Source organism: Olea europaea, chromosome 21 (assembly GCF_002742605.1).
Source record: "Olea europaea var. sylvestris chromosome 21, O_europaea_v1, whole genome shotgun sequence".
Classification (NCBI taxonomy): Eukaryota; Viridiplantae; Streptophyta; class Magnoliopsida; order Lamiales; family Oleaceae; genus Olea; species Olea europaea.
The window spans coordinates 11,122,101-11,150,043 of NC_036257.1; the positions used below are offsets into that span (position 1 = coordinate 11,122,101).

Genomic DNA, 27,943 nt, shown 5'->3' on the forward strand with positions numbered 1-27,943 from the left:
GCTGGGAAATGGGAGCTCTTGTCAAAAATTAGGAAGAACAATTTAAAAGGTTTGAAAAGAAATCGGGAATTATGAATGACACTGAAAATCCATGGGATCAAATGTTGAAGAGGTTCTGCACTGGGCAAGATAGGATGGAGCAATTGATGGAGGAAATGAATAGAAAAATTGAATTGATCATTTCAATGTCGATTAAAATGGTTGAGGCTAAACCAGACTCCGAAGACCATTACAAGTGTTCTGTTGTGGACAGAGATGAAATGTCGATGGTGGAAGGTGAAATGGTTGTTTTTGATATTGGGGATTTGGAACTTGGTCAAAAGAGTTCAGAAGGGCTGGTTCATGAATTAGATGGTGATATGGGAGTTGTTGGAACCCAGTCAGTGAAGGCTTTATACAATGAGTATGCTGAAGATAAAGGATTGATTAATGAATATAGCTTACTGATGGAAACGCAAGTGGTGTAGGAGATGGATATAAATCTGGATATTGATGTACTTGCTTCTGGTGGCAATTTAAGTCAATATGCTCAATCTTTGCCAAAGTATTTAGGGAATACCGGGCTTCCTAAGGTTGATTTTCCCCACTTTCGAGGAGAAGGACCCAATGAATGGCTTGGGAAGGCTAGGAAATATTTCCAGATGCACCAAGTCCCTAACGAACTTAGGTTGGGAATTGCGGAGAAGTTTTTGGAAAGGAAAACTTGTATAACGTTTTATGGCTTCATCTTCAATCACCTCAATGCTGATTGGGACATGTTTTCAAGTAAGGTTTGTGAACGATTTGCTAAAAACAACGCTGAGGAAAAAGACATGGAAATGGAAACTGATGAGACCAAATATTCAACTCTTAGCTGTGGTAATCATCATGAAAATGAGGTTGCAGTTATTAGTGCGCCAAAGATCTAAGGGGAAAGCAGTGGGGATGTGGTTTTTTCTAGAGAAGCCCCACTTGAACGACGACGAGAATGCAATGGAGATGAAGTTCTAAAGGCAAAAGCTAGTGCCGAGGGCCATAAATTCACAGAGTGGGCTCTTAAATGTATAAGTGGCCACTCTCATTGCCTAGAAAATGGAGACACAATGGGCCGCAAATCTGCTATCGAGATTCAGCTACAACTATCTGCTTTCAAGACATTTGTAGACCTTGCTGGCAACCATCTTACGGGGAAGGATTTTACTGAAACATTTTATGCGGAATACTTCCCTTTTGCACTCTTCTCTAATTCAACGGATCATGGTTGGACATCTGGTATATCAGCAACTTCTATCCAAGGGTTGTCGGGCATGCTAGTTGAACGTAGGGCAAATAATGTCAACCAAGCACATGTCACTTTGCACTACCTGCTTAATCCAAGGGTAGTGAAGAGAATGAGGCAACTAATTTCGTACAAGATGACATCTCAACTTTGAATCTTGAGGACAAGGTAATTTAAGAAGAATGGATGTCATGGATTGGGCCATCTATTTTATTTATCTAGTTGGGCTTGTATAGTGGGCTAGCCCAAGCCCTATAGGTTGTTTTTGTTCTACATATAGCTTAGCTTTGAAGACAATAAGGGTCATCGAATTGATGAATTGAAATTGGCTACTATCGTCTATCCTCTTCTCGGTGCCTCCAGTTCATCTTCTTCTGTTCTTCCTCTCTACTTTCTGCGTTTCTCGCTTTCTGGTAAGCTCCTTCTTTCTCTGTTTTCTGTTTAACTTTATTATTTCTATGTCAACTTCAGTCAATTAATATAATTACAGCTTGGGTTATTGAATCTTGTGTAATTACAAGTTATATTGTGCAGCTTGAGTTTATAGCTTCTTGTTTTTGGTTGAAGTTGAGCTCCAACCGTGCCAGATGGGGACACAAAAATGTTGTAGCATAAGTTGTACGTTTGTGCCAAAATGAGGACACACGGACACAGTGGATCACAAACTTGTACTTGGATGCCCTAATTGTGCATTTCAAACCACCCATTATAAGAACTAAAATGCTTCTTGTATAAAAGAGAAATTATCCAAAGTGTTAACCTTTTTTGTTGAGTTTTATGTGTTCAATTTGGAATTATATTGTCAATATGCCCATTACTAAATGGAAAAACCTGTTTGGCGGTGAGGCCAATCCAACAGGGGCTTCACATGAATGCCCTATTGTTTGACCAGGACCTGGCCAAACAGCACAATTGTTATTAAATTAAATTGTCACTTATCCACAAAAGTTTGAAATATGTGTTTTTCTTCAAAAGTTATCTCTTCTATTGGATGTGATTAGACGTAATAAGTTTTTTGTTTCCTTAATTTTGGAAACGTTCATATCCTTTTCCAGAGGCTTTATTTCCATTATGTATAAATGATAGCATCTTTAAATTTATATAGTAAAATTTTTATACTTTAACAATAATATTTATTTTGATTCTTCATTTTATTTATTTTAAGAAACATTTAGGGGGTGTTTGATTCTCATTTTTGTAAAAATAAGAATGAAAAATATAGTCGTTATGGGTTCACACAAGAGATAGAAATTCAAATTTGATAACTTGATGTGATGGATAACGATCTTAATTTTTATTTTAATGGAGAAGAAATGAGAAACAAATAGGGGGGCTTATTGATTTCTCATCATCTTTTATTTACATATTTTCTATTTTTCCATGATTCTATTTAAATATGATTTTATTGATGATTAAAATTGACGTGGCTGTGTTTAAGAAGAATTATTGTTACAGTTTAGACATGCTTTATCCGGACACGCTTAAAACAAACGACAAAGGCGGCTATGACAAGCAGCATTCGTATCCCGCTTTTAGTTGAGCAAGCACCCGCTTTTAGCCTTCTTGTACGAAGGGGACTTTTGACTTCTTTTCATTTCCGTAATTGACAGCGTAACGAGTCATAAACAAAGCTCGCTGGATTCTACTACCTAAAACCCAGTAAGATTTATTGCCCTTTCTATTTCCTTGTTTATATGTACTAAGAGATATTCTTAATTTGACCATCAAGCACCCTTTTGCAGATTAAGCAAAATTTAGTTGTATTTATTATGGATTTTGGAACGATGGATCGAGGGCAAATTACACTAGCAGGATCAGGGTTCTGTGTGATGTTATCTTTACATTTCACATTTCAACTCTTGACGCAACACACGTTTTACTGGAAGAATCCCAAGGAGCAAAAAGCGATACTTATAATTATCATGATGGCCCCTGTTTATGCTATTAACTCCTTTGTGGGATTGTTGGATATTCGCGGTGGTAAACCCTTTTTCATGTTCTTGGATTCTGTTAAGGAATGCTATGAGGCTTTGGTATGTGTCTCTTTGCTTATCTTCTTTATGGATAATTATGTTAAATTGGATCTGGGATTATGTGGTCTTGTTTTGTTCATTTCAAGCAGCTAAAATTTTGTGCTTTTAATTTTTTCCCCCTTTTTTGGCTTTCTTTTGGTTTTCTCGTTGTGTGGACAGGCAATTGCTAAGTTTTTGGCACTGATGTACAGCTATCTGAATATATCCATGAGCAGAAACGTTGTCCCTGATGAAATCAAAGGAAGGGAGATTCGCCATTCATTTCCGATGACCCTTTTCCTGGTGGGATTTTGTTCTTTATTGCTAATTGCCTTTTGTGAGAAGTTTGTTTATAGACATCCAAAACTTATAAGCATTATCGTTCATAGAGCAAGAAGATTGAATTTTTCTTCTATAGTGGAGCATACAATTGTAAAATTTCCGCCGATAAACATTTGTTCGAGCATTTTATGAAAACGTCAGTCTTGGTTTCTGTGCTGCTGACTGTCACATGTAAATATGATAGTTCTGAATTGTTTGTATAGTTGGAATTTACCATTTGATCTTGAAAGCCAAAGTGGGAGAAGGCAAATGAGGTTTATTTGTATTCTGCTGTCATGCTCAGAAACTAAGGAAAGTTATAAAATGCTAGTGATTTTCTGCTCCTCAAGATTACCTAATAGGAAAAGTTACTGAATTTTTGCTATTATTCTCATTAACTAGCATGTCATATTGGTAGAGAGTATGATTACGAGTCTAAAAGAGGTCGTTTTGCTTCAATGCAGCCTAGCAAGACACATTTGGATATTCGTACAATCAGATTTCTAAAGTATTGGACATGGCAATTTGTGATTATCCGCCCCATATGCTCCATCTTGATGATAACATTACAAATTCTTGGGATCTATCCTAGTTGGGTCAGCTGGACATTCACAGTCATTCTCAACTTATCATTTGCTTTGGCTATGTATTCCTTAGTCGTCTTCTACCATGTCTTTGCTAAAGAGTTGAAACCACATAAGCCACTGGCAAAGTTTCTCTGCGTTAAAGGGATTGTTTTCTTCAGCTTTTGGCAGGTAAAGCCTTTTCATTGTTTACTCTCTGCTCTTTTCACTTATTTTTATTGTGGGAAATGTTAGTTTGAATACAGAACGGAAAGTGCAAAAAGTCTCTGCTCTTTATATACTAGTATTTGTTCACCCGGATTGAATCTTTCTACTAAGACGATGTTCATGTGAATAAGAAGCATAATTATCGTATTAGTTTATTCAAAGTTGTATTTCTATGATGCAGGGAATAGTGCTTGATATCCTCGTTGCAATGGGAATCATTCGATCCCACCATTTCTGGTTGGACACTGAGCATGTTGAGGAAGCTATTCAAAATGTCTTAGTGTGCCTCGAAATGGTTATCTTTTCCGTTTTCCAGCAGTATGCATTCAGTGTCTCGCCTTACAGTGGAGATGTAGAAGCAAGACTGAGACTACAGAAAAAGAATGAATGATATGGTGTAGAAGACCAGACTTTGAGCTGAGTTTGGGCATCATATGTCGAACATCTATGTTTCAGTTTGATCCGGCTTGGAATTAGCTCATAGTCAAGAAAGGACTCAATCATCAAATTGTAAGTCAGCTCCAAAGGCACACCATTTCCATTCTGATTTGTCTCTCTATCTAAAAGTAGTGTGAATTTTGTTGTTAACTACTTTACAACCTCAATGTTTGGGATAATAAATCCGTGTAAACTCTGTGAAATGTTGCTTCTGAAAGAGACCATGTGTTAGAATCAAGAGTACTACCAAAATCCTAGTCAAAACAAAAATCATTTCCACACAAAGTGGGATAAGTTCAGTACTTGCCAAGAACAAGTTTCATGAAGTAATGTTATTGAGCCCCTGTTTGGTGTTGATTAATATAAAAAATTTTAGTAGATTTTGATAAAAGTAGTGAAATATGTGCTGAAAAGTTTTGGGTCCTATCAAATGTGTGAGACAATACGTGATTTAACGTCTGCACGTGAATAGCCCCTGAGAGAACGACCAAGATGGCAAGAGTGGTCTGGTCTTCAACTAATCAACAGACATGAAATCCAATATAAAATAGGAGCCATATGATCCCAATCAATCAAAATGCAACTTTTTATTTTTTATTTTTCGCACTAGTCTGGCTTTAAATTCTTCCTACGTCTAATAGTATGAAGATATTGATTGAAACTATACATCCAGAATGTATTTACTGCAAAGAAAAATTCATCATTCAAGACTTAAATATTATTATATATCTAATCTCCAGCAAATCCTGGAGTTCCCCTGAAGTAAAAATGTCAAAAATTAGCTCGCCTTTTTCACAAGATTCGCGACGAGTCCAACCAGGATCCTTCAAGTCGAACATCTCACTATATTTTCCGTCCTCATAAGGTAGAACTACATCTACATTGAATTACCACATCAATTGACAAAGTAGAAATTGTTTAGTGTAAAAAGCAAAGAAATTGTTTAATGACATTTTTTTGAAAGAATTTAAAAATTGCATCATTTATTATTTATACAAATTACAAATTAAATAAAAGTACAACTTTCAAAATTATGTAATTTATACGAATAACAAAATAAATAAAAGTTACAAATTACAACCCTTCTCCTTTTTCCGGGCTTGGGACCGGCTACAATCAACGTAGGCGGAGTTAAAATTATACACAAATAAAATATTTCATGTACAATTTTCTTGAATCAAATAAATTTAAAAAATACATTTCTTAAAGAAAAATAATTAATTTAAAAACTTATAACATCCTATGTTTGGATATGCTGCAACTCTTCGACCATTATACTATCAACATGTTCTTGAACACGTAATTCTGTACATTCTCAATCCTTCAATCATAGCGAAGCCTCCAATATATCTTTTTTTAGTCTTGATCGTTCATCTGATCAAATTCGACCACCTAAACTGAATGCAGCCTCCGATGCTACCGTAGACACCGGAGGTGTTAGTAGATCACGTGCAATTTTTGATACAATTGGATATTACCTTTCGTTACATCTCCACCAATTTAAAAGATTAAATTCTTGTAATTCGTTCGGTTGCAACACACTACGAATATCCACGCACATATACCTAGCTAACTCAGAAGGAATTTCAAGATTTGTACCACCAATATTGATCGTTCTAGATGTTGATGAACTAGAACTAGAACTAAATGAAAGAACACTTGTATTGCTATCTAAATAATTCCATAAATTTTCGAAATTTTGTAATACTTAGAAGATTCAACATTTGCATACGTGTCAATTTCTTAAAAGCCATCCAAATCTTTTAAAATTTCTTTATTAATGAAATCTTTATAAATTCACTAATTATTGAGAATATCTAAATTTAGAAAATTTCAAATTTCATTAAATCTCAATTGGAAGCGCCTAAATTTAATGAATTTCATTAAAAGCACAATTCAGGACACCTAAAATTTAGAAGAATTTTTAAAATCCATCACAATTTTAATTGAGGACGCCTCTATTAAATTAGTCAAGGTTTGTAACAGCAAAAGGAGTTTACCTTACTTTCTAAAATATTTAATTTAATTTTACATATTAAGTTAAATATTTGAACAACTTGTATACCTAAATTAATGTCTTCAAATTTCTTCTTCTTCTTCTTCTTCTGGAAACAATACCTTTATATTTATTTTAATTTTTTAAAACCAATATTTCTTTATTTTATTAGCTTATCACTAATATATTTTAAATGATATCACTCTCTTACATTGACCATGACTATAGCAGGAAACATCATAAATGCGTCAAAACGCGGATATTCCCTGTGTTATCTCATTCATTGACTTATGGGTGCGAGGCCACCGTCCATTACCACGTAAATATATTTTTAAACCAAAAACGCTGCAAGCATTTGAATGCGGAATGGATCAGATTATAGAATATTCAAAAATGTCGTATTTAGATGGGTCCGGAAGAGCCCAAATAAACTCCAAAATTCTCTGTCTCAAGGGTGATAAACGGGATAAATCATTCGTCGACTAGGCTCCTCTCATCTCATCTTAAACGCTAGTGTAGTTAGCCTGATTCACTCTGACATGAGTTGTGAGTCAAATCGAGCCAGATTTTCCTCATGTAGGTTGATTTTTTTTATACGAACAAGCTTGTACTCAACTCGGCCCAAAGCGAGCACGAGCCAGCTAGAGTGGTGTGCCAAGCCCTAAAACATTACTCGATACTTATCCCTAAAGCGGGTGCGGAACCTTTGTTCTATCCGAATCTTAGCGGCTTCACTGGTCACTGTCATAAATGCGTTCAGATTTGTAAATTCTGGAGGTCGAGTTTCATTATCGCAGGGGCTTTTCTTACCCTTTTTTTAGATGCATGTATATAAATTATGAAGTGCATAATTGTAAATCAATTGGTAAAATTGATTGATGTCGTTCTAGTTTGTTGTTTGAATCACTAAATTCTATTCAATTGTTTGATTAGGCTCACAAATTCTATGTGATGGTTTAAGAATTATTATAGCAATAGAATGGATTTGATGTTTAAATTCAACAACGGCCATCCAACGATATACTTTAGTGTCATCAATGTCATTTAATTTGATTTTGTTTCACCATGACCACTCAACTTTATAATTAATGTTACTTTGGTCACCCAATTTCTTTACACCCTTTTCATTAATTTTAAGTTGTGTAAAATAGTAATTTGCATTATATATATTAAATAAAATAAAATAAATAAAATATTTTTTTATTTAAAATCATTTTTTAAGATAAGTTTTTATTTATTTTTTTAAGGAATATTTTCTTAAAATAATTTTTTATATTATTTTCTTATTTTGTAAATTTATTTTATTTATATAATGCAAAGTTGCCCCTTTGCCCTTTAACATAAAAGATTCGATAATGAAAGGCCAGATTTGAGAAGATTATAAAAAATACTAGCTGGTATTGAAAATGAGTCGGCCATAATGAGGGGGCCCACAAATTTAATATTCATGTAGGCCCCCTCAACATGTGAGGGAGCTGTATAGTATGGTGTACAAATAGTTTTTCCCTATTGATAATGAGTGATGTGGCATGTATAAGTTTTGTGTAAATAATGCATTACACTCCTTCACATGGAAGGATCCACATATAATTTATTATAGAATTATGTTATTTGTACACGTTGATGTACACTCTCCTTACAAGAGGGGGTCCACGCTTTTTTTTTATTAGGTGTGGGCCCCTCTTGTGAGGGGAGTGTACGCCAACTTGTCAACGTCGATGTATGTATAACAAAACCATTTTATTGTGTGTGGATTCCTTTCCATAAGAGAGAGTGTAATTCATTATGTACACAAGAAGTATATGAGTAGGCTAATTAATTGAAAATTAGTGAAACTAATGTCAAAAAGTTGGGTAGCCACGATGAAACGTTATGTAAAATTGAGTGGCCATTGTGAAATAAAATCAAATTGGATGGTCATAGTAACATTAAGTATAAACTTGAGTGACCATAATGAAACAAAATAAAATTAGGAGTCCCTAGTGACACTAGTGGACATTGATGGATTTAACCCATGGATTTAATCCAAGAATTTTATTAAATTGTGTACATCTAGCATTACATCTCCTTCGTGTGAAGGGTGGCAATGCATTGATATAATTTCAAGGGGTTACGTCGCTTTGACAAAAATGGTTGATGGATGGAGTAACATAATATCATCTCCAACATTGCACCAAAATTTGAGTTAAATTTTACACCATTTTACACCAAAGTAAAAATAATCTCCGACCAGTTACACCAAATCAACACTGTAAAATTATTTTCTTCATTTTTTTCATTCTTAATAATTTATTTTTATAAAAATTTTATTTAATTTACTACTATATAAATTATTGAATAAATAGTTATATTTTGTTAATGATAATATTGAATTCATTAATAAATTTAATGAATGTTGTACAATAAAATAGAAAAATCACAACTAAAAAAATTAAATAATAATAATAACAATAATTAAGAATTAAAATTTATTGTATAACAAAAAAGTGACACAATACCCTTAACAAAAGTTGGAGCAAAATGGAAAATAAAGGTAAAATGGATATTAATCATTTTGGTGCAAAATTGTACAAATGAATAGTATTGTAATGGTGCAAAATTTGTTGTTGGATTGGAGTAAGATTGCACCAAATATTTGGGGGAAAATGGGGAAAATGGGGACTTGATGCAAGAGTTGGAGTTGCCCTAATGTTATTTAGCAAAATATGATTGAATGAAAAAATTGGCCATATTTAAAACAGTCATGACATGTGATATTATATCAATCATTAATTCACTATAGCACGATTCAATTTCAAGATTCAAAATTAATGGTATAGATGAAGCAACATGATAGAATGTAAAGAATGATGCCAAAGGTAACTCTCAGTGAAAATTTCAAACTTCACTAATCAACACATGTACTTGTTCAGTTTCACACATACTACTTCAATAAAGTTCTGCTTTTGATATTAAAATGTATGGTGGCAATTGTTTCCTATATGACCATTAGTTCTCATATATGCACATAAATCTTTATGCAACTACCACAAGAAGATTTAAAGAGTAAAGACCTTGGCAGACTGGTAATTAGTTCGACCTATCATATAATGCAGAACTAAATCAAATACAGACCACATTTCAGCAAGAACTTAATAAGTAAAATGTTTATTCACTCAAGAATCTCCATAGCAAACCACAAGATTTGGCTTATATTCTCATCGAATTTCAACCAACGAGTTCACTAGTTAAAATAAATGCACTTTGCAACTTTTATACCTCTCCTCTGACAGGCTCATGATAATTCCAAAAGACATAAGTCTCAATCACGTCCAATCCTCCTTCCTTCGCCTTTCTAATGATTTCTGGCCACACCTACAATTCACCAACAGCAGAAAACCAGACCTGAATTCCAACTCATTTTACTAAAACTAAAATTACGGATGAATATGAAGAATCCTTCTGATTATAAGAGATCAATAAATCATCATTACTACACCAAATACTAATAAAATTCACTCACATCAGGCGTGGTTCGCGGATAATGCACAGACCCTGACTGCAAAATTCTCCTCGTTCCATCAATAACCAGTGCCTTGCTATCATATGTTACAGTAGTGGAAAACGCTCTTTCATAATAATTACCTTCAAACACTAAAATCACCAGTAAAATTATCATCATGGCATTCATCCTTTCCATATTAAATTGGAACCCACACGAGTATAACAGACTTAAAAACCCTAACCTTATATTACGCCTCAATGTAGATTCGTAAAATTAAATTATCCAAACCATATATCTGCATGTTTGTCCTGATTGATAAAGAGGAATATGAACATAACAATTTCAATTGATAGATTTTGGAATTATTAGACTGAGAATTGCAAGAATCTGTCTGTTTCCCCTAATTTTCTTTTCTGGTCGTTGCTTGCAATGATTATTCTTGTGATGGTGTCATGGATTGGGCCATCTATTTTATTTATCTAGTTGGGCTTGTATAGTGGGCTAGCCCAAGTCTTGTCGATTGTTATTGTTCTACATATAGCTTGACTTTAAAGACAATAAGAATTTTCGAATTGATGAATTGAAATTGGTCACTGCCGTCTATCCTCTTCTCTGCCTTTTTCGGTGCCTCCGATTCTTCTTCTTCTTCATCTTCGTCTTCTCCTCCTCTCTGCTTTTTATGTTTCTCCCTTTTTGGTAAGCTCCTTCTTTCTCTGTTTTTTGTTTAACTTTGTTATTTCTATGTAAACTTTAGTCAATTAATATAATTACAGCTTAGGTTATTGAATCTTGAGTAATTACAAGTTATATTGTGTGGCTTGAGTTTATAGCTTCTTGTTATTGGTTGAAGTTGAGCTCTGGCTATATCAAAGTGGTATCAGAGCAGTACGAAAGCTGGGAAATGGGAACTCTTGTCAAAAATCAGGAAGAATAATTTAAAAGGTTTGAAAAGAAATCGGGAATTATGAATGACACTGAAAATCCATGGGATCAAATGTTGAAGAGGTTCTGCACTGGGCAAGATAGGATGGAGCAATTGATAGAGGAAATGAATAGAAAAATTGAATTGATCATTTCAATGTCGTTTAAAATGGTTGAGGCTAAACCAGACTCCGAAGACCATTACAAGTGTTCTGTTGTGGACAGAGATATTTATAGCATCTTTAAATTTATATAGTAAAATTTTTATACTTTAACAATAATATTTATTTTGATTCTTCATTTTATTTATTTTAAGAAACATTTAGGGGGTGTTTGATTCTCATTTTTGTAAAAATAAGAATGAAAAATATAGTCGTTATGGGTCCCACACACACAAGAGATAGAAATTCAAATTTGATGGCTTGATGTGATGGATAACGATCATATTTTTCATTTTAATAGGAAAAAAATGAGAAACAAACAGGGGCTTATTGATTTCTCATCATCTTTTATTTACATATTTTCTATTTTTCCATGATTCTATTTAAATATGATTTTATTGATGATTAAAATTGACGTGGCTGTGTTTGAGAAGAGTTATTGTTACAGTTTAGATATGCTTTATCCGGACACGCTTAAAACAAACAACAAAGGCGGCTATGACAAGCAGCATTCGTATCCCGCTTTTAGTTGAGCAAGCACACGCTTTTAGCCTTCTTGTACAAAGGGGAATTTTGACTTCTTTTCATTTCTGTAATTGACAGCGTAACGAGTCGTAAACAAAGCTCGCTGGATTCTACTACCTAAAACCCAGTAAGATTTATTGCCCTTTCTATTTCCTTGTTTATATGTACTAAGAGATATTCTTAATTTGACCATCAAGCACCCTTTTGCAGATTAAGCAAAATTTAGTTGTATTTATTATGGATTTTGGAACGATGGATCGAGGGCAAATTACACTAGCAGGATCAGGGTTCTGTGTGATGTTATCTTTACATTTCACATTTCAACTCTTGACGCAACACACGTTTTACTGGAAGAATCCAAAGGAGCAAAAAGCGATACTTATAATTATGATGATGGCCCCTGTTTATGCTATTAACTCCTTTGTGGGATTGTTGGATATTCGCGGTGGTAAACCCTTTTTCATGTTCTTGGATTCTGTTAAGGAATGCTATGAGGCTTTGGTATGTGTCTCTTTGCTTATCTTCTTTATGGATAATTATGTTAAATTGGATCTGGGATTATGTGGTCTTGTTTTGTTCATTTCAAGCAGCTAAAATTTTGTGCTTTTAATTTTTTCCCCCTTTTTTGGCTTTCTTTTGGTTTTCTCGTTGTGTGGACAGGCAATTGCTAAGTTTTTGGCACTGATGTACAGCTATCTGAATATATCCATGAGCAGAAATATTGTCCCTGATGAAATCAAAGGAAGGGAGATTCACCATTCATTTCCGATGACCCTTTTCCTGGTGGGATTTTGTTCTTTATTGCTAATTGCCTTTTGTGAGAAGTTTGTTTATAGACATCTAAAACTTATAAGCATTATCGTTCATAGAACAAGAAGATTGAATTTTTCTTCTATATTGGAGCATACAATTGTAAAATTTCAGCCGATAAACATTTGTTCGAGCATTTTATGAAAACGTCAGTCTTGGTTTCTGTGCTGCTGACTGTCACATGTACATATTATAGTTCTGAATTGTGTTGTATAGTTGGAATTTACCATTTGATCTTGAAAGCCAAAGTGGGAGAAGGCAAATGAGGTTTATTTGTATTCTGCTGTCATGCTCAGAAACTAAGGAAAGTTATAAAATGCTAGTGATTTTCTGCTCCTCAAGATTACCTAATAGGAAAAGTTACTGAATTTTTGCTATTATTCTCATTAACTAGCATGTCATATTGGTAGAGAGTATGATTACGAGTCTAAAAGAGGTCGTTTTGCTTCAATGCAGCCTAGCAAGACACATTTGGATATTCGTACAATCAGATTTCTAAAGTATTGGACATGGCAATTTGTGATTATCCGCCCCATATGCTCCATCTTCTGTTAAGGAATGCTATGAGGCTTTGGTATGTGTCTCTTTGCTTATCTTCTTTATGGATAATTATGTTAAATTGGATCTGGGATTATGTGGTCTTGTTTTGTTCATTTCAAGCAGCTAAAATTTTGTGCTTTTAATTTTTTCCCCCTTTTTTGGCTTTCTTTTGGTTTTCTCGTTGTGTGGACAGGCAATTGCTAAGTTTTTGGCACTGATGTACAGCTATCTGAATATATCCATGAGCAGAAATATTGTCCCTGATGAAATCAAAGGAAGGGAGATTCACCATTCATTTCCGATGACCCTTTTCCTGGTGGGATTTTGTTCTTTATTGCTAATTGCCTTTTGTGAGAAGTTTGTTTATAGACATCTAAAACTTATAAGCATTATCGTTCATAGAACAAGAAGATTGAATTTTTCTTCTATATTGGAGCATACAATTGTAAAATTTCAGCCGATAAACATTTGTTCGAGCATTTTATGAAAACGTCAGTCTTGGTTTCTGTGCTGCTGACTGTCACATGTACATATTATAGTTCTGAATTGTGTTGTATAGTTGGAATTTACCATTTGATCTTGAAAGCCAAAGTGGGAGAAGGCAAATGAGGTTTATTTGTATTCTGCTGTCATGCTCAGAAACTAAGGAAAGTTATAAAATGCTAGTGATTTTCTGCTCCTCAAGATTACCTGATAGGAAAAGTTACTGAATTTCTGTTATGATTCTCATTAACTAGTATGTCATATTGGTAGAGATTATGATTACGAGTCTAAAAGAGGTTGTTTTGCTTCAATGCAGCCTAGCAAGACACATTTGGATATTCGTACAATCAGATTTCTAAAGTATTGGACATGGCAATTTGTGATGATCCGCCCCATATGCTCCATCTTGATGATAACATTACAAATTCTTGGGATCTATCCTAGTTGGGTCAGCTGGACATTCACAGTCATTCTCAACTTATCATTTGCTTTGGCTATGTATTCCTTAGTCGTCTTCTACCATGTCTTTGCTAAAGAGTTGAAACCACATAAGCCACTGGCAAAGTTTCTCTGCGTTAAAGGGATTGTTTTCTTCAGCTTTTGGCAGGTAAAGCCTTTTCATTGTTTACTCTCTGCTCTTTTCATCTATTTTTATTGTGGGAAAGGTTAGTTTGAATACAGAACGGAAAGTGCAAAAAGTCTCTGCTCTTTATATACTAGTATTTGTTCGCCCGGATTGAATCTTTCTACTAAGACGATGTTCATGTGAATAAGAAGCATAATTATCGTATTAGTTTATTCAAAGTTGTATTTCTATGATGCAGGGAATGGTGCTTGATATCCTAGTTGCAATGGGAATCATTCGATCCCACCATTTCTGGTTGGACACTGAGCATGTTGAGGAAGCTATTCAAAATGTCTTAGTGTGCCTCGAAATGGTTATCTTTTCCGTTTTCCAGCAGTATGCATTCAATGTCTCGCCTTACAGTGGAGATGTAGAAGCAAGACTGAGACTACAGAAAAAGAATGAATGATATGGTGTAGAAGACCAGTCTTTGAGCTGAGTTTGGGCATCATATCTCGAACACCTATGTTTCAGTTTGATCCGGCTTGGAATTAGCTCATAGTCAAGAAAGGACTCAATCATCAAATTGTAAGTCAACTCTAAAGGCACACCATTTCCATTCTGACTTGTCTCTCTATCCAAAAGTAGTGTGGATTTTGTTGTTAACTCCTTTACAAACTCAATGTTTGGGATAATAAATCCGTGTAAACTCTATAAAATGTTGCTTCTAAAAGAGACCATATGTTAGAATCAAGAGTACTACCAAAATCCTAGACAAACAAAAATCATTTCCACACAAAGTGGGATAAGTTCAGTACTTGCCAAGAACAAGTTTCATGAAGTAATGTTATTGAGCCCCTGTTTGGTGTTGATTAAAATAAAAAATTTTAGTAGATTTTGATAAAAGGTGGTGAAATATGTGCTGAAAAGTTTTGGGTCCCATCAAATGTGTGAGACAATACGTGATTTAACGTCTGCACGTGAATAGCCCCTGAGAGAACGACCAAGATGGCAAGAGTGGTCTGGTCTTCAACTAATCAACAGACATGAAATCCAATATAAAATAGGAGCCATATGATCCCAATCAATCAAAATGCAACTTTTTATTTTTTATTTTTCATTTTTCGCACTAGTCTGGCTTTAAATTCTTCGTACGTCTAATAGTATGAAGATATTGATTGAAACTATACATCCAGAATGTATTTACTGCAAAGAAAAATTCATCATTCAAGACTTAAATATTATTATATATCTAATCTCCAGCAAATCCTGGAGTTCCCCTGAAGTAAAAATGTCAAAAATTAGCTCGCCTTTTTCACAAGATTCGCGACGAGTCCAACCAGGATCCTTCAAGTCGAATGTCTCACTATATTTTCCGTCCTCATAAGGTAGAACTACATCTACATTGAATTACCACATCAATTGACAAAGTAGAAAAGAAGACTAGACCTCCGTTTGGTAGTAATTTTTCATCCAAAAAAATCAATTTTTTGACGGTTATTTAATTATTTCAACCGTCGTTTATTACTTCGTACTTACAGGTGAGACTCACTTTTTTCTCTGATAGTCAAAAAATCAATTCTCATAATTACTACCGAACATTCTCTAAACTTTAAGTAGCTCTTATTTTCTCTAATATGTTTGCAGTCAAGTCAATTCTGTCACAAGTTTCTGATTTGTCTCTCCATCCAAAAGTAATGTGAATTAAGCGTGTGTGTGGTCCCCATTCTTGCCAATTTTTTCCAACTTTTTTTTCAAAAAACATAGGCCCCATGTCAAACGGCAAAGACAGCGTCCCTTACAAAAACTGAGGTCACCTGCGAAAATGTTGTCAGTTGAGTAAGAAAATTCTTTTCTTTCTGTTTCTACCCTTTTCAATTGATTGTTGAATATTGGTAGAATTAAATATAGGGGAGGGCAAAGATGTACGTTTTCAATGCATCTTAGGGCAATTTAGTCCTTTAGGCTCCACGACATTATTTTTTCCATGTCCATCACTAACAAAAATCATGTGTAATGTAACGTGTTGTTAGCCAGTTACTGTAGGAAAATGAGATGAGTGAAAAAAAAAATCATTATAATGGGACTCAAACGGGAGCTAATTGTTAACTACTTCACAAACTCAATACTTTAGTTTCAAAATGTTACATAGGCAAATAATGTCTACACTTTACCTTCTTAATAATAATAATAATAATTTCTATTGGGCTATGATGTCAAATCCAGCCTATTATGGACAATGATGAAATTGGGCTTGGTCCAATAATATGTTGAGTTGCCTGAAAACTTCAAAATGATGGAGCCCAAACCCAAATCTAACAAATGGACAAAGTCATGTTTTCGAAGTGAGATTTTAGAGTTGAAACCTAAGCTCATGTTTTTTAAAACTTATTTTCCACTTCATATTCTTTAATAAAATAATTCTATGCGTAAACCTAATTTATTTTTTTATTTTTTTATTTTTGAACCACACATTCTTCAAAAATTACTATTATAAAACTCATTTTGAACTAAAAATGGAGCTCAAACACGGGCAAACGATCTACAGAGAATACTTAGAAGATTCAACATTTGCATACGTGTCAATTTCTTAAAAGCCATCCAAATCTTTTAAAATTTCTCTATTAATGAAATCTTTATAAATTCACTAATTATTGAGAATATCTAAATTTAGAAAATTTCAAATTTCATTAAATCTCAATTGGAAGCGCCTAAATTTAATGAATTTATTTAAAATCACAATTCAGGACACCTAAATTTAGAAGAATTTTTGAAATCCATCACAATTTTAATTGAGGACGCCTCTATTAAATTGTTCAAGGTTTGTAACAGCAAAAGGAGTTTACCTTACTTTCTAAAATATTTAATTTAATTTTACATATTAAATTAAATATTTGAACAACTTGTATACCTAAATTAATGTCTTCACATTTCTTCTTCTTCTTCTAGAAACAATACCTTTATATTTATTTTAATTTTTTAAAACCAATATTTCTTTATTTTATTAGCTTATCACTAATATATTTTAAATGATATCACTCTCTTACATTCACCATGACTATAGCAGGAAACATCATAAATGCGTCAAAACGCGGATATTCCCTGTGTTATCTCATTCATTGACTTATGGGTGCGAGACCACCGTCCATTACCACGTAAATATATTTTTAAACCAAAAACGCTGCAAGCATTTGAATGCGGAATGGATCAGATTATAGAATATTCAAAAATGTCGTATTTAGATGGGTCCGTAATGATGGCAATTTACCCTGCCCCACCCCGTCCCGAATAGGGCAAAAAAACCCTCCCCATCGCGGGGCACAGGGCGGGGATGCCCTACCCCGAACCCGCCCCACGAATTTATTTATTATTATTTTTTTTAATACTTGGAAATATGAAGATAAAAAATTTCTAATTATTTGTTCATCCAACCCTTAATTTATCATAACTTTGTTACTAATTAGCTAATTATTTGTTTACATACTTAATTATTACTTAGAGTTCATCTACTCAACATATTTAGAGTTCATCTATGCAACATATTTCAAAATCGTTTTTATTTAAACTTATTTTCTATCACAATTTTTTTAATAACATAATTAACATGTAGACCTGTAATTTTTTCATATTTTTTATCCACACATTCTCCAAAAATCATTTTACACTATAAATAATTTTATCCCAAAACAAAAACTTAAATTTACATAAAGTAAGGGTATTCTTTATTAAAAGTTCAACTTGAATGTTATCCATATTTTATTGAACTCGATATATAAAANNNCCACCCCGTTGCCATCACTATGGGTCCGGAAGAGCCCAAATAAACTCCTAAATTCTCTGTCTTAAGGGTGATAAACGGGATAAAATCATTCGTCGTCTCGTCTCATCTTGAACACGAGTGTAGTTAGCCTGATTCACTCCAACACGAGTTGTGAGTCAAATCGAGCCAGATTTTCCTCATTCAGGTCAATTTTTTTTTATACGAACAAGCTTGTACTCAACTCGGTTCAAAGCGAGCACGAGCCAGCTAGTGTGGTGTACCAAGCCCTAAAACATTGCTCGATACTTATCCCTAACGTGGGTGTGGAACCTTTGTTTTACCCGAATCTTAGCGGCTCCACTGGGCACTGTCATAAATGCGTTCAGATTTGTAAATTCTGGAGGTCAAGTTTCATTATCGCAGGGGCATTTCTTACCCTTTTTTAGATGCATGTATATAAATTATGAAGTGCATACTTGTAAATCAATTGGTAAAATTGATTGATGTCGTTCTAGTTTATTGTTTGAATCACTAAATTCTATTCAATTGTTTGATTAGGCTCACAAATTCTATAATGATGGTTTAAGAATTATTATAGCAATAGAATGGATTTGATGTTTAAATTCAACAACGGCCATCCAACAATATACTTTAGTGTCATCAATGTCATTTAATTTGATTTTGTTTCACCATGACCACTCAACTTTATAATTAATGTTACTTTGGTCACCCAATTTCTTTACACCCTTTTCATTAATTTTAAGTTGTGTAAAATAGTAATTTGCATTATATATATTAAATAAAATAAAATAAATAAAATATTTTTTTATTTTAAAATCATTTTTTAAGATAAGTTTTTATTTATTTTTTTAAGGAATATTTTCTTAAAATAATTTTTTATATTATTTTCTTATTTTGTAAATTTATTTTATTTATATAATGCAAAGTTACCACTTTGCCCTTTAACATAAAAGATTCGATAATGAAAGGCCAGATTTGAGAAGATTATAAAAAATACTAGCTGGTATTGAAAATGAGTCGACCATAATGAGGGGGCCCACAAATTTAATATTCATGTAGGCCCCCTCAACATGTGAGGGAGTTGTATAGTATGGTGTACAAATTGTTTTTCCCTATTGATAATGAGTGATGTGGCATGTATAAGTTTTGTGTAAATAATGCATTACACTCCTTCACATGGAAGGATCCACATATAATTTATTATAGAATTATGTTATTTGTACACGTTGATGTACACTCTCCTTACAAGAGGGGGTCCACGCTTTTTTTTTATTAGGTGTGGGCCCCTCTTGTGAGGGGAGTGTACGCCAACTTGTCAACGTCGATGTATGTATAACAAAACCATTTTATTGTGTGTGGATTCCTTTCCATAAGAGAGAGTGTAATTCATTATGTACACAAGAAGTATATGAGTAGGCTAATTAATTGAAAATTAATGAAACTAATGTCAAAAAGTTGGGTAGCCACGATGAAACGTTATGTAAAATTGAGTGGCCATTGTGAAATAAAATCAAATTGGATGGTCATAGTAACACTAAGTATAAACTTGAGTGACCATAATGAAACAAAATAAAATTAGGAGTCCCTAGTGACACTAGTGGACATTGATGGATTTAACCCATGGATTTAATCCAAGAATTTTATTAAATTGTGTACATCTAGCATTACATCTCCTTCGTGTGAAGGGTGGCAATGCATTGATATAATTTCAAGGGGTTACGTCGCTTTGACAAAAATGGTTGATGGATGGAGTAACATAATATCATCTCCAACATTGCACCAAAATTTGAGTTAAATTTTACACCATTTTACACCAAAGTAAAAATAATCTCTGACCAGTTACACCAAATCAACACTGTAAAATTATTTTCTTCATTTTTTTCATTCTTAATAATTTATTTTTATAAAAATTTTATTTAATTTACTACTATCTAAATTATTGAATAAATAGTTATATTTTGTTAATGAAAATATTGAATTCATTAATAAATTTAATGAATGTTGTACAATAAAATAGAAAAATCACAACTAAAAAAATTAAATAATAATAATAATAATAATTAAGAATTAAAATTTATTGTATAACAAAAAAGTGACACAATACCCTTAACAAAAGTTGGAGCAAAATGGAAAATAAAGGTAAAATGGATATTAATCATTTTGGTGCAAAATTGTACAAATGAATAGTATTGTAATGGTGCAAAATTTGTTGTTGGGTTGGAGTAAGATTGCACCAAATATTTGGTGCAAAATGGGGAAAATGGGGACTTGATGTAAGAGTCTGAGTTGCCCTAATGTTAGTTAGCAAAATATGATTGAATGAAAAAATTGGCCATATTTAAAACAATCATGACATGTGATATTATATCAATCATTAATTCACTATAGCACGATTCAATTTCAAGATTCAAAATTAATGGTATAGATGAAGCAACATGATAGAATGTAAAGAATGATGCCAAAGGTAACTCTCAGTGAAAATTTCAAACTTCACTAATCAACACATGTACTTGTTCAGTTTCACACATACTACTTCCTTCGATTAAACATGTTTGACGTCCAATTATACTCTAATTATAAGCGACCCATAATTTTGAATGAAAAAGAAATAAAATAAAAAGAGTCGTCATGATCTTGTTCTTCATACCACAACCTAATTAGTTATCGATTAACTCGTAGAAGTTTCCAGTTTATATTAGCGTGAATATACATTGCGATAAATAAAATAGGGTTTGAAGGTAGCTGTGGTAATTGATTAATTGCCATCTGAACATGGCGCAATAATAGGTAAATAGCAAGTTGAAACGCAAGGCTTTCGATGAAATTAATATAAATACTGAATTTGACATTAACTTTTTATTCTCTTCTTGCAGTTAGTAACCAGTTTAAGGTCAATGAGAACAAGTGTCCAGTGTCATCAATGAAAGATGGGATTCGCTGTATATTTTTTGATTAAATATTTTACTTTCTGATTTTTTGAGATCTCGGTAGAGAAATTTTGATTGTACTAAATTCTTTTCACAGAATAAATCCAGAAAACTCACATGGGTGGGTCCCAAGTGAGTTTTATATTGAAAAAATATAACCACCCACCCCATAAATAGTGTGTGATCTGTAAAATGTCGATCAGACTATTTTTCGTAAGTGTAGTGCACTTCATCTTGGTATTACCATAGTCACGTACAAGAATATGGATTTTTTAAAAAGTTTAATTAGGTAGTTCACATAATCAGCATTAATTAAATTAGGTTGCAAATTCAACACTCTAGCATGTGTTGGAGCAACGTTATTTTAAAAGAATGTATTTTGAAATATTAGATTTGATGAAGATTGTGTGATCAAAAAATAAGGAAATTTTTTGAATTTACATGTAATTTTACTTTATTGAAGAATGTGTAATTAAGAAAATGTCAAATTACTGTTTAAAAATTTAATTTTTTGAAAGAACGCGACTCAAGCATGGATAAGTTGTTCAGTACAAAAAATATTCGTTTGAATGTTTGCACAAAAGCCAAGATTGGTAATGATTCATTCTTAAAAAAAGTTGAACCACAATCTTGAGGGTCCCCACCGTCCTGTCTTTAGAGTTTTGTGAGGAAGGTAAATCACAAGATGTGCCCCAACAGGCCAAGAAACAAGAGCTGCTTGTATACTGCGCTTACAAGAAGTCCAATTCCATGTCTCAGGTAATGATTCATTCTTAAATCTTAACCCTTTTGTGAGCTAAAGCCTAAAGCTGCACTAGTGGGGACAACAATCCATATGGTCCATTGGGCTCATCTCGGCTCGTGCTCGTTTTGGAGCAAACATGGCATGAGCTGGCACACCAGGAATTTTTGGCCTCGGTTCATCCAATTGGCTCGCCTAGGGGTGGAGCGAGCCAAACCAGATCACATACTCGTTGACTCATAATTTCTTTTATAAATCAATATTTTATTTGCATATTTTGAAAAAAAAAAGAAAAAATCGAATTCAAATTTAAATTGAGGCAACCAAACAACTACATGAATATGATATGATCGAACCTAAACATGTGGCTGCTTTTGCAGCACCTATTGAAAGTCATTTTTTAAGAGCTTGCAAGCCAACGAAAGAGCTCGGATAGTAGCTTCCATGAGTTTTTTTGTATTTGGCTTATCTTTGACAAGTTGAGCCGCCCAATCTTGTGTGCAAGACAAGTCAAATCGGCGCGCGACTTTCCCCAATTCCCATCCCTACTCTCTCGAGCCTTTCTCAAAGCTATGTGATGAGCTGCTCAAGCACCTTTTTTTCAACCCAATAAAATCCAAAAAAAATATGAATAACTTTGCCACTCAAAATATATAATTTTTGTTTACTATACTTCCGCTCTTACCACTCAAATACATATAATTTTGCTTTTATTCGAACCGTTGTTAGAACAAACTTTTTAGAGTCGACTTCGTAATGCATTCTGATGTTGAAAAAAATTAAAAAAGCAAACAGATGCTTAGTCAAGTTAACTCTTCAAGATACATGTCCGAAAATCATACTTTACAATTAACGATATTATTAGAAGGTTACATTATTAAACTCTTAGAAGTCCATGAAATGGTCATCTTTTCTCATATGGTATTTGGAGTGAGCATAGAATGAAGATACACAAGAGTCATGAATTCAGCGAAACTTAGAATTTGCAAAACAAAATAAAATGAAGCCATAAAATAAAGGATAAGTACGAAATTATTTTTATTCGATAATCGATCCTCCCAGACGTACGAGACATGGATTGGGACTCCTAAGTCCCCACACCATAAATGCAAAGGAAAATTCTGGTTGGAAAACCAAGTCTCTAATAATAAATAAGTGATAGATCATTGTTACAAACGTTACACGAAATTTTGATCACATTTTTAAGATGCTTATCCCAAAAAAATTCCAAAATTTTAATTGAAATCAATATTTTGAAAACTATTTTTTAACTTAAAAACGTGGGCCAACCAGTATAGGCCACAACACCACGGTGCAGATCCTGTTCATCACTCTTCAAACGTAAGACAATTCAACGGCCTAGATTTCACGCAAGACCAAATCACACCTTCAATTCTACCTATATATGCACCCCATTTATCTATCTTCACCCTAGCTTCCTTCTTCACTTCTTCTGGTAGCATTCGTTGCACGCACACAGACACACACACTCACACTCACTCAACAATCTCAATTTTTAACCGTAGGATTGATTAAAATGAGATCATCAACAAGTACGTGGATTTCATCCATGAAGTTGTTCCTAGTTTTATTTGTAATTGTTTCCTTTGCCATGGCGATTAAATTCTCGACTCCGTTTATTGTTGATTTCGTATTTAATCAATTACCAGTGATTTGGTCTATAATTCTGTCATGGACGAAGCCTCCTTATTTATACATAATTATCAACGGCATCATCATTACCATCGCCGCCACCTCGCGCTTTCACCAAACTACATCCTTGCCATCCGTTCCGCCTCAGCGGTTAGTTTCAGTCAAAACACCTCCGCCGTTAGATTTTCCCTCCTTTCCAGTTCAGCCGGAGATTAGAGCTGTAGACGTACCCCCACTGCTGGAGTATGAGAGTGAGAAGAGGATCGTGGAGGTGAAGGCGGTGCTAGTAAATGGCACAAAAGTCGATATCGACCAAACTGAAGAAGAAATTGAAGCTGATACTGAACTTGCCGGTGAAGATAAGTTTGTTACCTGGAGTTCTACGTGGACTCCGCCACATAGGATAATTTCTCCAGATGTTCAATCGGAGCTTCTACTGCCGGTAAGGGAGAAACACTTGGCTCCATCAACATTTCGTCACCGGAAAACTAACAGAGCCAATTCTAAAGGTACTCATCATAATTCATAGCCTCGTTTAAACAATCTTTTGAATAGTGATTTTTAGAAGAATTGATGGTTAAAAAGTTTTTTGTGTGAATACTATTATAATAGGAGTTTTCAAATGATTGTTATAAAATGGAGACTTATTTTTTTGGCTAATTATTTGATTTATGTTGACTAGTCTTATTTTTTGGCTAATGATTATTTTAATATACATTTTCTTTATAAGCGGCACATTTTCATAATTTTAAATTTTGAATAAGTCCTTTGATACGAACTATATAGTTTATGGATTTTACAAATTTTTTACAATATATTTTGTTAATTTTTATTAAAATTTATTAAAAATCTAATTTTAATTTTCAAGCAAACAAGAGGAAAATATGATTTCTAGAAGATTAAAAGGTCAATTGCATTTTTCAGGTGCAAAGGTACCTAAAGTGACAAGACAGAAACGGCAAGAGACATTAGAGGATACTTGGAAGATAATAATGGAAGCGCGTCAAGTGCCACCCACAAAGTCAGATACGTGGCAACGCAGTGGGCATCAGTTGACCACAAGTAGACCGGATCATGTACCAAAATCGAAGACCTCCAAGAACCGTGTGAACTATGAGTCCCCATTCGAAGCTCCATTGAGATTGTCCTCAAGTACGAAGATTTCAAAAGAGTCATCGTTGAGTAAAGATGAGCTGAATCAAAGGGTTGAGGCGTTCATCAAGCAATTTAATGAGGAGATGAGGTTGCAAAGGCAAGAGTCACTCAACCAGAGTATGGAGATGATTAATCACGAGGTCTAGACTATACAGATCATTAATTCCTGTTGTATAGAAATAAGTCAATAACCTTCACAGAAGACTTACAGAACTCTCACACAGGGTGAACTTCATGTGAATATTTTATTGAAAAAAAAATAAAAAAAAATACCTGCTGTGCCCCATCTAGAGGGATTCTGTGACCCCTCATGCTGTACATATAGTATGCTTGCTATACAGATTTAGATTGTGATTTACTTGTTAATATAAAAATATCAACATAGAAAATTGGAAAAAAGAAAAAGTAGTAGCTGCAAAAACTTTAAAAAAGCTTGAAATAGTTTTTAGGGAACTACTTTTAGTTTGTGTTTCCAAATTTGTCAGGCCTCACCGTCGAGGCTCTATTTCAAGCATATGTGGCAACCACTTGGATGCATCAATCCAGGGAAAAGTCAAAAGGTCGACAGAGTTAAATGATTGAAGTCAACTCTATTGTTGAAATTCCTTTACAATCGAGGTCATTCATCCCGAATTCCCTCCTTCAAAGGGTCTCGGATTAGAAGCATTTCCCAAAGAGATCGTAGTGGTTAATGAATGATTGATATCACCACTTGCAATCCAATTAAGTCGAATCTTGTCAATCTAATTAATTATGTACATTGACACACTCGAAAGGATAGCTCCTCTTCCCCCACACACTCGAATGCACTACACTGTAAGTGGACAATGGGACAGTCACGATAAGACATCCTAGAGAGTCGAATGCAACCACGTACGTTTCATCCAATGGCCAAGATCAATGCTATATTACTATAAACAACAAACATTTTAGCACTTTGAATTTAATGCAACTCTTTACACAAATAAAACTATATTCTACTCTTTCTTTTGTTCATATTCAAACTTGTTTGAGCTTAGATAACATTGTTTTAGTTAAGTTATTTATGATTGATTCTTAATGTGCAATCACCCATGAATTTATGACCAGTATTTGAACATCTTTGTCTCGTGTCTTAAAGTATCTCCCACGTTCATGTGCAGTTATTCCTTTGAATTGCATTTTCGGTTAAAAATGTTGAAATTTGCTCGTCTAGACATGAGTGGACCCGAGATCTGTTATCCACGTCATCCCTACAAAAAGTGAATTTATAAAATGGAGACTTAATTTTTTGGCTAATTATTTGATTTATGTTGACTAGTCTTATTTTTTGGCTAATGATTATTTTAATATACATTTTCTTTATAAGCGGCACATTTTCATAATTTTAAATTTTGAATAAGTCCTTTGATACGAACTATATAGTTTATGGATTTTACAAATTTTTTACAATATATTTTGTTAATTTTTATTAAAATTTATTAAAAATCTAATTTTAATTTTCAAGCAAACAAGAGGAAAATATGATTTCTAGAAGATTAAAAGGTCAATTGCATTTTTCAGGTGCAAAGGTACCTAAAGTGACAAGACAGAAACGGCAAGAGACATTAGAGGATACTTGGAAGATAATAATGGAAGCGCGTCAAGTGCCACCCACAAAGTCAGATACGTGGCAACACAGTGGGCATCAGTTGACCACAAGTAGACCGGATCATGTACCAAAATCGAAGACCTCCAAGAACCGTGTGAACTATGAGTCCCAATTCGAAGCTCCATTGAGATTGTCCTCAAGTACGAAGATTTCAAAAGAGTCGTCGTTGAGTAAAGATGAGCTGAATCAAAGGGTTGAGGCGTTCATCAAGCAATTTAATGAGGAGATGAGGTTGCAAAGGCAAGAGTCACTCAACCAGAGTATGGAGATGATTAATCACGAGGTCTAGACTATACAGATCATTAATTCCTGTTGTATAGAAATAAGTCAATAACCTTCACAGAAGACTTACAGAACTCTCACACAGGGTGAACTTCATGTGAATATTTTATTGAAAAAAAAATAAAAAAAAATACCTGCTGTGCCCCATCTAGAGGGATTCTGTGACCCCTCATGCTGTACATATAGTATGCTTGCTATACAGATTTAGATTGTGATTTACTTGTTAATATAAAAATATCAACATAGAAAATTGGAAAAAAGAAAAAGTAGTAGCTGCAAAAACTTTAAAAAAGCTTGAAATAGTTTTTAGGGAACTACTTTTAGTTTGTGTTTCCAAATTTGTCAGGCCTCACCGTCGAGGCTCTATTTCAAGCATATGTGGCAACCACTTGGATGCATCAATCCAGGGAAAAGTCAAAAGGTCGACAGAGTTAAATGATTGAAGTCAACTCTATTGTTGAAATTCCTTTACAATCGAGGTCATTCATCCCGAATTCCCTCCTTCAAAGGGTCTCGGATTAGAAGCATTTCCCAAAGAGATCGTAGTGGTTAATGAATGATTGATATCACCACTTGCAATCCAATTAAGTCGAATCTTGTCAATCTAATTAATTATGTACATTGACACACTCGAAAGGATAGCTCCTCTTCCCCCACACACTCGAATGCACTACACTGTAAGTGGACAATGGGACAGTCACGATAAGACATCCTAGAGAGTCGAATGCAACCACGTACGTTTCATCCAATGGCCAAGATCAATGCTATATTACTATAAACAACAAACATTTTAGCACTTTGAATTTAATGCAACTCTTTACAAAAATAAAACTATATTCTACTCTCTCTTTTGTTCATATTCAAACTTGTTTGAGCTTAGATAACATTGTTTTAGTTAAGTTATTTATGATTGATTCTTAATGTGCAATCACCCATGAATTTATGACCAGTATTTGAACATCTTTGTCTCGTGTCTTAAAGTATTTGCCACATTCATGTGCAGTTATTCCTTCGGATTGCATTTTCGGTTAAAAATGTTGAAATTTGCTCGTCTAGACATGAGTGGACCCGAGATCTGTTATCCACGTCATCCCTACAAAAAGTGAATTTAACAAAATTGATTTATGACAATTAACTGGAAAATATATGGGAAAATGTCTGTATGGGAACGTGGATATGTCCTTTTATCATTGTAATTATGAAAAACTCTACACAGTGGAATAGCCTTTTTTTCCTTTTTCTTTTTCTCCATATTATGTTATATCATTCACTATTGTTATGGATTTATGCCTTTTCTTTTATGGTTTAGTTTTATTTGTTTTAGGGACTTCAGCATTCCATTAAGACAGTCTTAATTAACCAATTCTCCACGAAAATATAGTACCGTAAAAAAGGGACTAAGATATTTATTTTGTAATTATATTAGTAAAATAAAAATTGTAATATTTTCGAAATTTTGGGAGGAGTT

The 27,943-nt window shown here is 33.7% G+C and overlaps 4 protein-coding genes and 1 long non-coding RNA gene across 5 annotated transcripts; 4 read left to right on the forward strand and 1 right to left on the reverse strand.

Annotated features, from left to right (window-relative positions):
- The first annotated feature begins 2,780 nt into the window (after positions 1–2,780).
- On the forward strand, positions 2,781–5,164 carry LOC111370630 (transmembrane protein 184C-like). The gene is made up of 5 exons (XM_022992444.1): positions 2,781–2,917; positions 3,001–3,291; positions 3,451–3,573; positions 4,056–4,346; positions 4,564–5,164. The coding sequence occupies exons 2-5, from the start codon at positions 3,028–3,030 to the stop codon at positions 4,771–4,773; spliced, it is 888 nt and encodes a 295-aa protein (XP_022848212.1). The 5' UTR covers positions 2,781–2,917; positions 3,001–3,027; the 3' UTR covers positions 4,774–5,164.
- Positions 5,165–9,754: 4,590 nt separating this feature from the next.
- On the reverse strand, positions 9,755–10,746 carry LOC111370633. Its single transcript, XR_002698461.1, has 3 exons — positions 10,542–10,746; positions 10,319–10,449; positions 9,755–10,170 (listed from the first exon to the last, which is right to left on the reverse strand). It is a non-coding gene; the product is annotated as an uncharacterized LOC111370633 (long non-coding RNA).
- A 1,160-nt stretch (positions 10,747–11,906) lies between these two features.
- Positions 11,907–15,059, forward strand: LOC111370632 (transmembrane protein 184C-like). The gene is made up of 5 exons (XM_022992445.1): positions 11,907–12,034; positions 12,118–12,408; positions 12,568–12,690; positions 14,057–14,347; positions 14,565–15,059. The coding sequence occupies exons 2-5, from the start codon at positions 12,145–12,147 to the stop codon at positions 14,772–14,774; spliced, it is 888 nt and encodes a 295-aa protein (XP_022848213.1). The 5' UTR covers positions 11,907–12,034; positions 12,118–12,144; the 3' UTR covers positions 14,775–15,059.
- Positions 15,060–23,174: 8,115 nt separating this feature from the next.
- Positions 23,175–24,921, forward strand: LOC111370634. Its single transcript, XM_022992446.1, has 2 exons — positions 23,175–23,917; positions 24,333–24,921. The coding sequence occupies exons 1-2, from the start codon at positions 23,293–23,295 to the stop codon at positions 24,707–24,709; spliced, it is 1,002 nt and encodes a 333-aa protein (XP_022848214.1). The 5' UTR covers positions 23,175–23,292; the 3' UTR covers positions 24,710–24,921.
- Positions 24,922–26,035: 1,114 nt separating this feature from the next.
- Positions 26,036–26,710, forward strand: LOC111370635. The gene has a single exon (XM_022992448.1). It carries the CDS (start codon positions 26,066–26,068, stop codon positions 26,480–26,482), a length of 417 nt encoding a protein of 138 aa, XP_022848216.1. The 5' UTR covers positions 26,036–26,065; the 3' UTR covers positions 26,483–26,710.
- Positions 26,711–27,943: the final 1,233 nt, after the last annotated feature.

Bases quoted from the DNA above. Each gene is read 5' to 3' on its own strand.
- LOC111370634 (XM_022992446.1), top strand. From the start codon at position 23,293: ATGAGATCATCAACAAGTACGTGGATTTCATCCATGAAGTTGTTCCTA. The intron at 23,918-24,332 runs GTACTCATCATA...TGCATTTTTCAG, and splicing joins TAACAGAGCCAATTCTAAAG to GTGCAAAGGTACCTAAAGTG.
- LOC111370630 (XM_022992444.1), top strand. From the start codon at position 3,028: ATGGATTTTGGAACGATGGATCGAGGGCAAATTACACTAGCAGGATCA. The intron at 3,292-3,450 runs GTATGTGTCTCT...TTGTGTGGACAG, and splicing joins AGGAATGCTATGAGGCTTTG to GCAATTGCTAAGTTTTTGGC. The intron at 4,347-4,563 runs GTAAAGCCTTTT...TCTATGATGCAG, and splicing joins TTTTCTTCAGCTTTTGGCAG to GGAATAGTGCTTGATATCCT.
- LOC111370635 (XM_022992448.1), top strand. From the start codon at position 26,066: ATGATTTCTAGAAGATTAAAAGGTCAATTGCATTTTTCAGGTGCAAAG.
- LOC111370632 (XM_022992445.1), top strand. From the start codon at position 12,145: ATGGATTTTGGAACGATGGATCGAGGGCAAATTACACTAGCAGGATCA. The intron at 12,409-12,567 runs GTATGTGTCTCT...TTGTGTGGACAG, and splicing joins AGGAATGCTATGAGGCTTTG to GCAATTGCTAAGTTTTTGGC. The intron at 14,348-14,564 runs GTAAAGCCTTTT...TCTATGATGCAG, and splicing joins TTTTCTTCAGCTTTTGGCAG to GGAATGGTGCTTGATATCCT.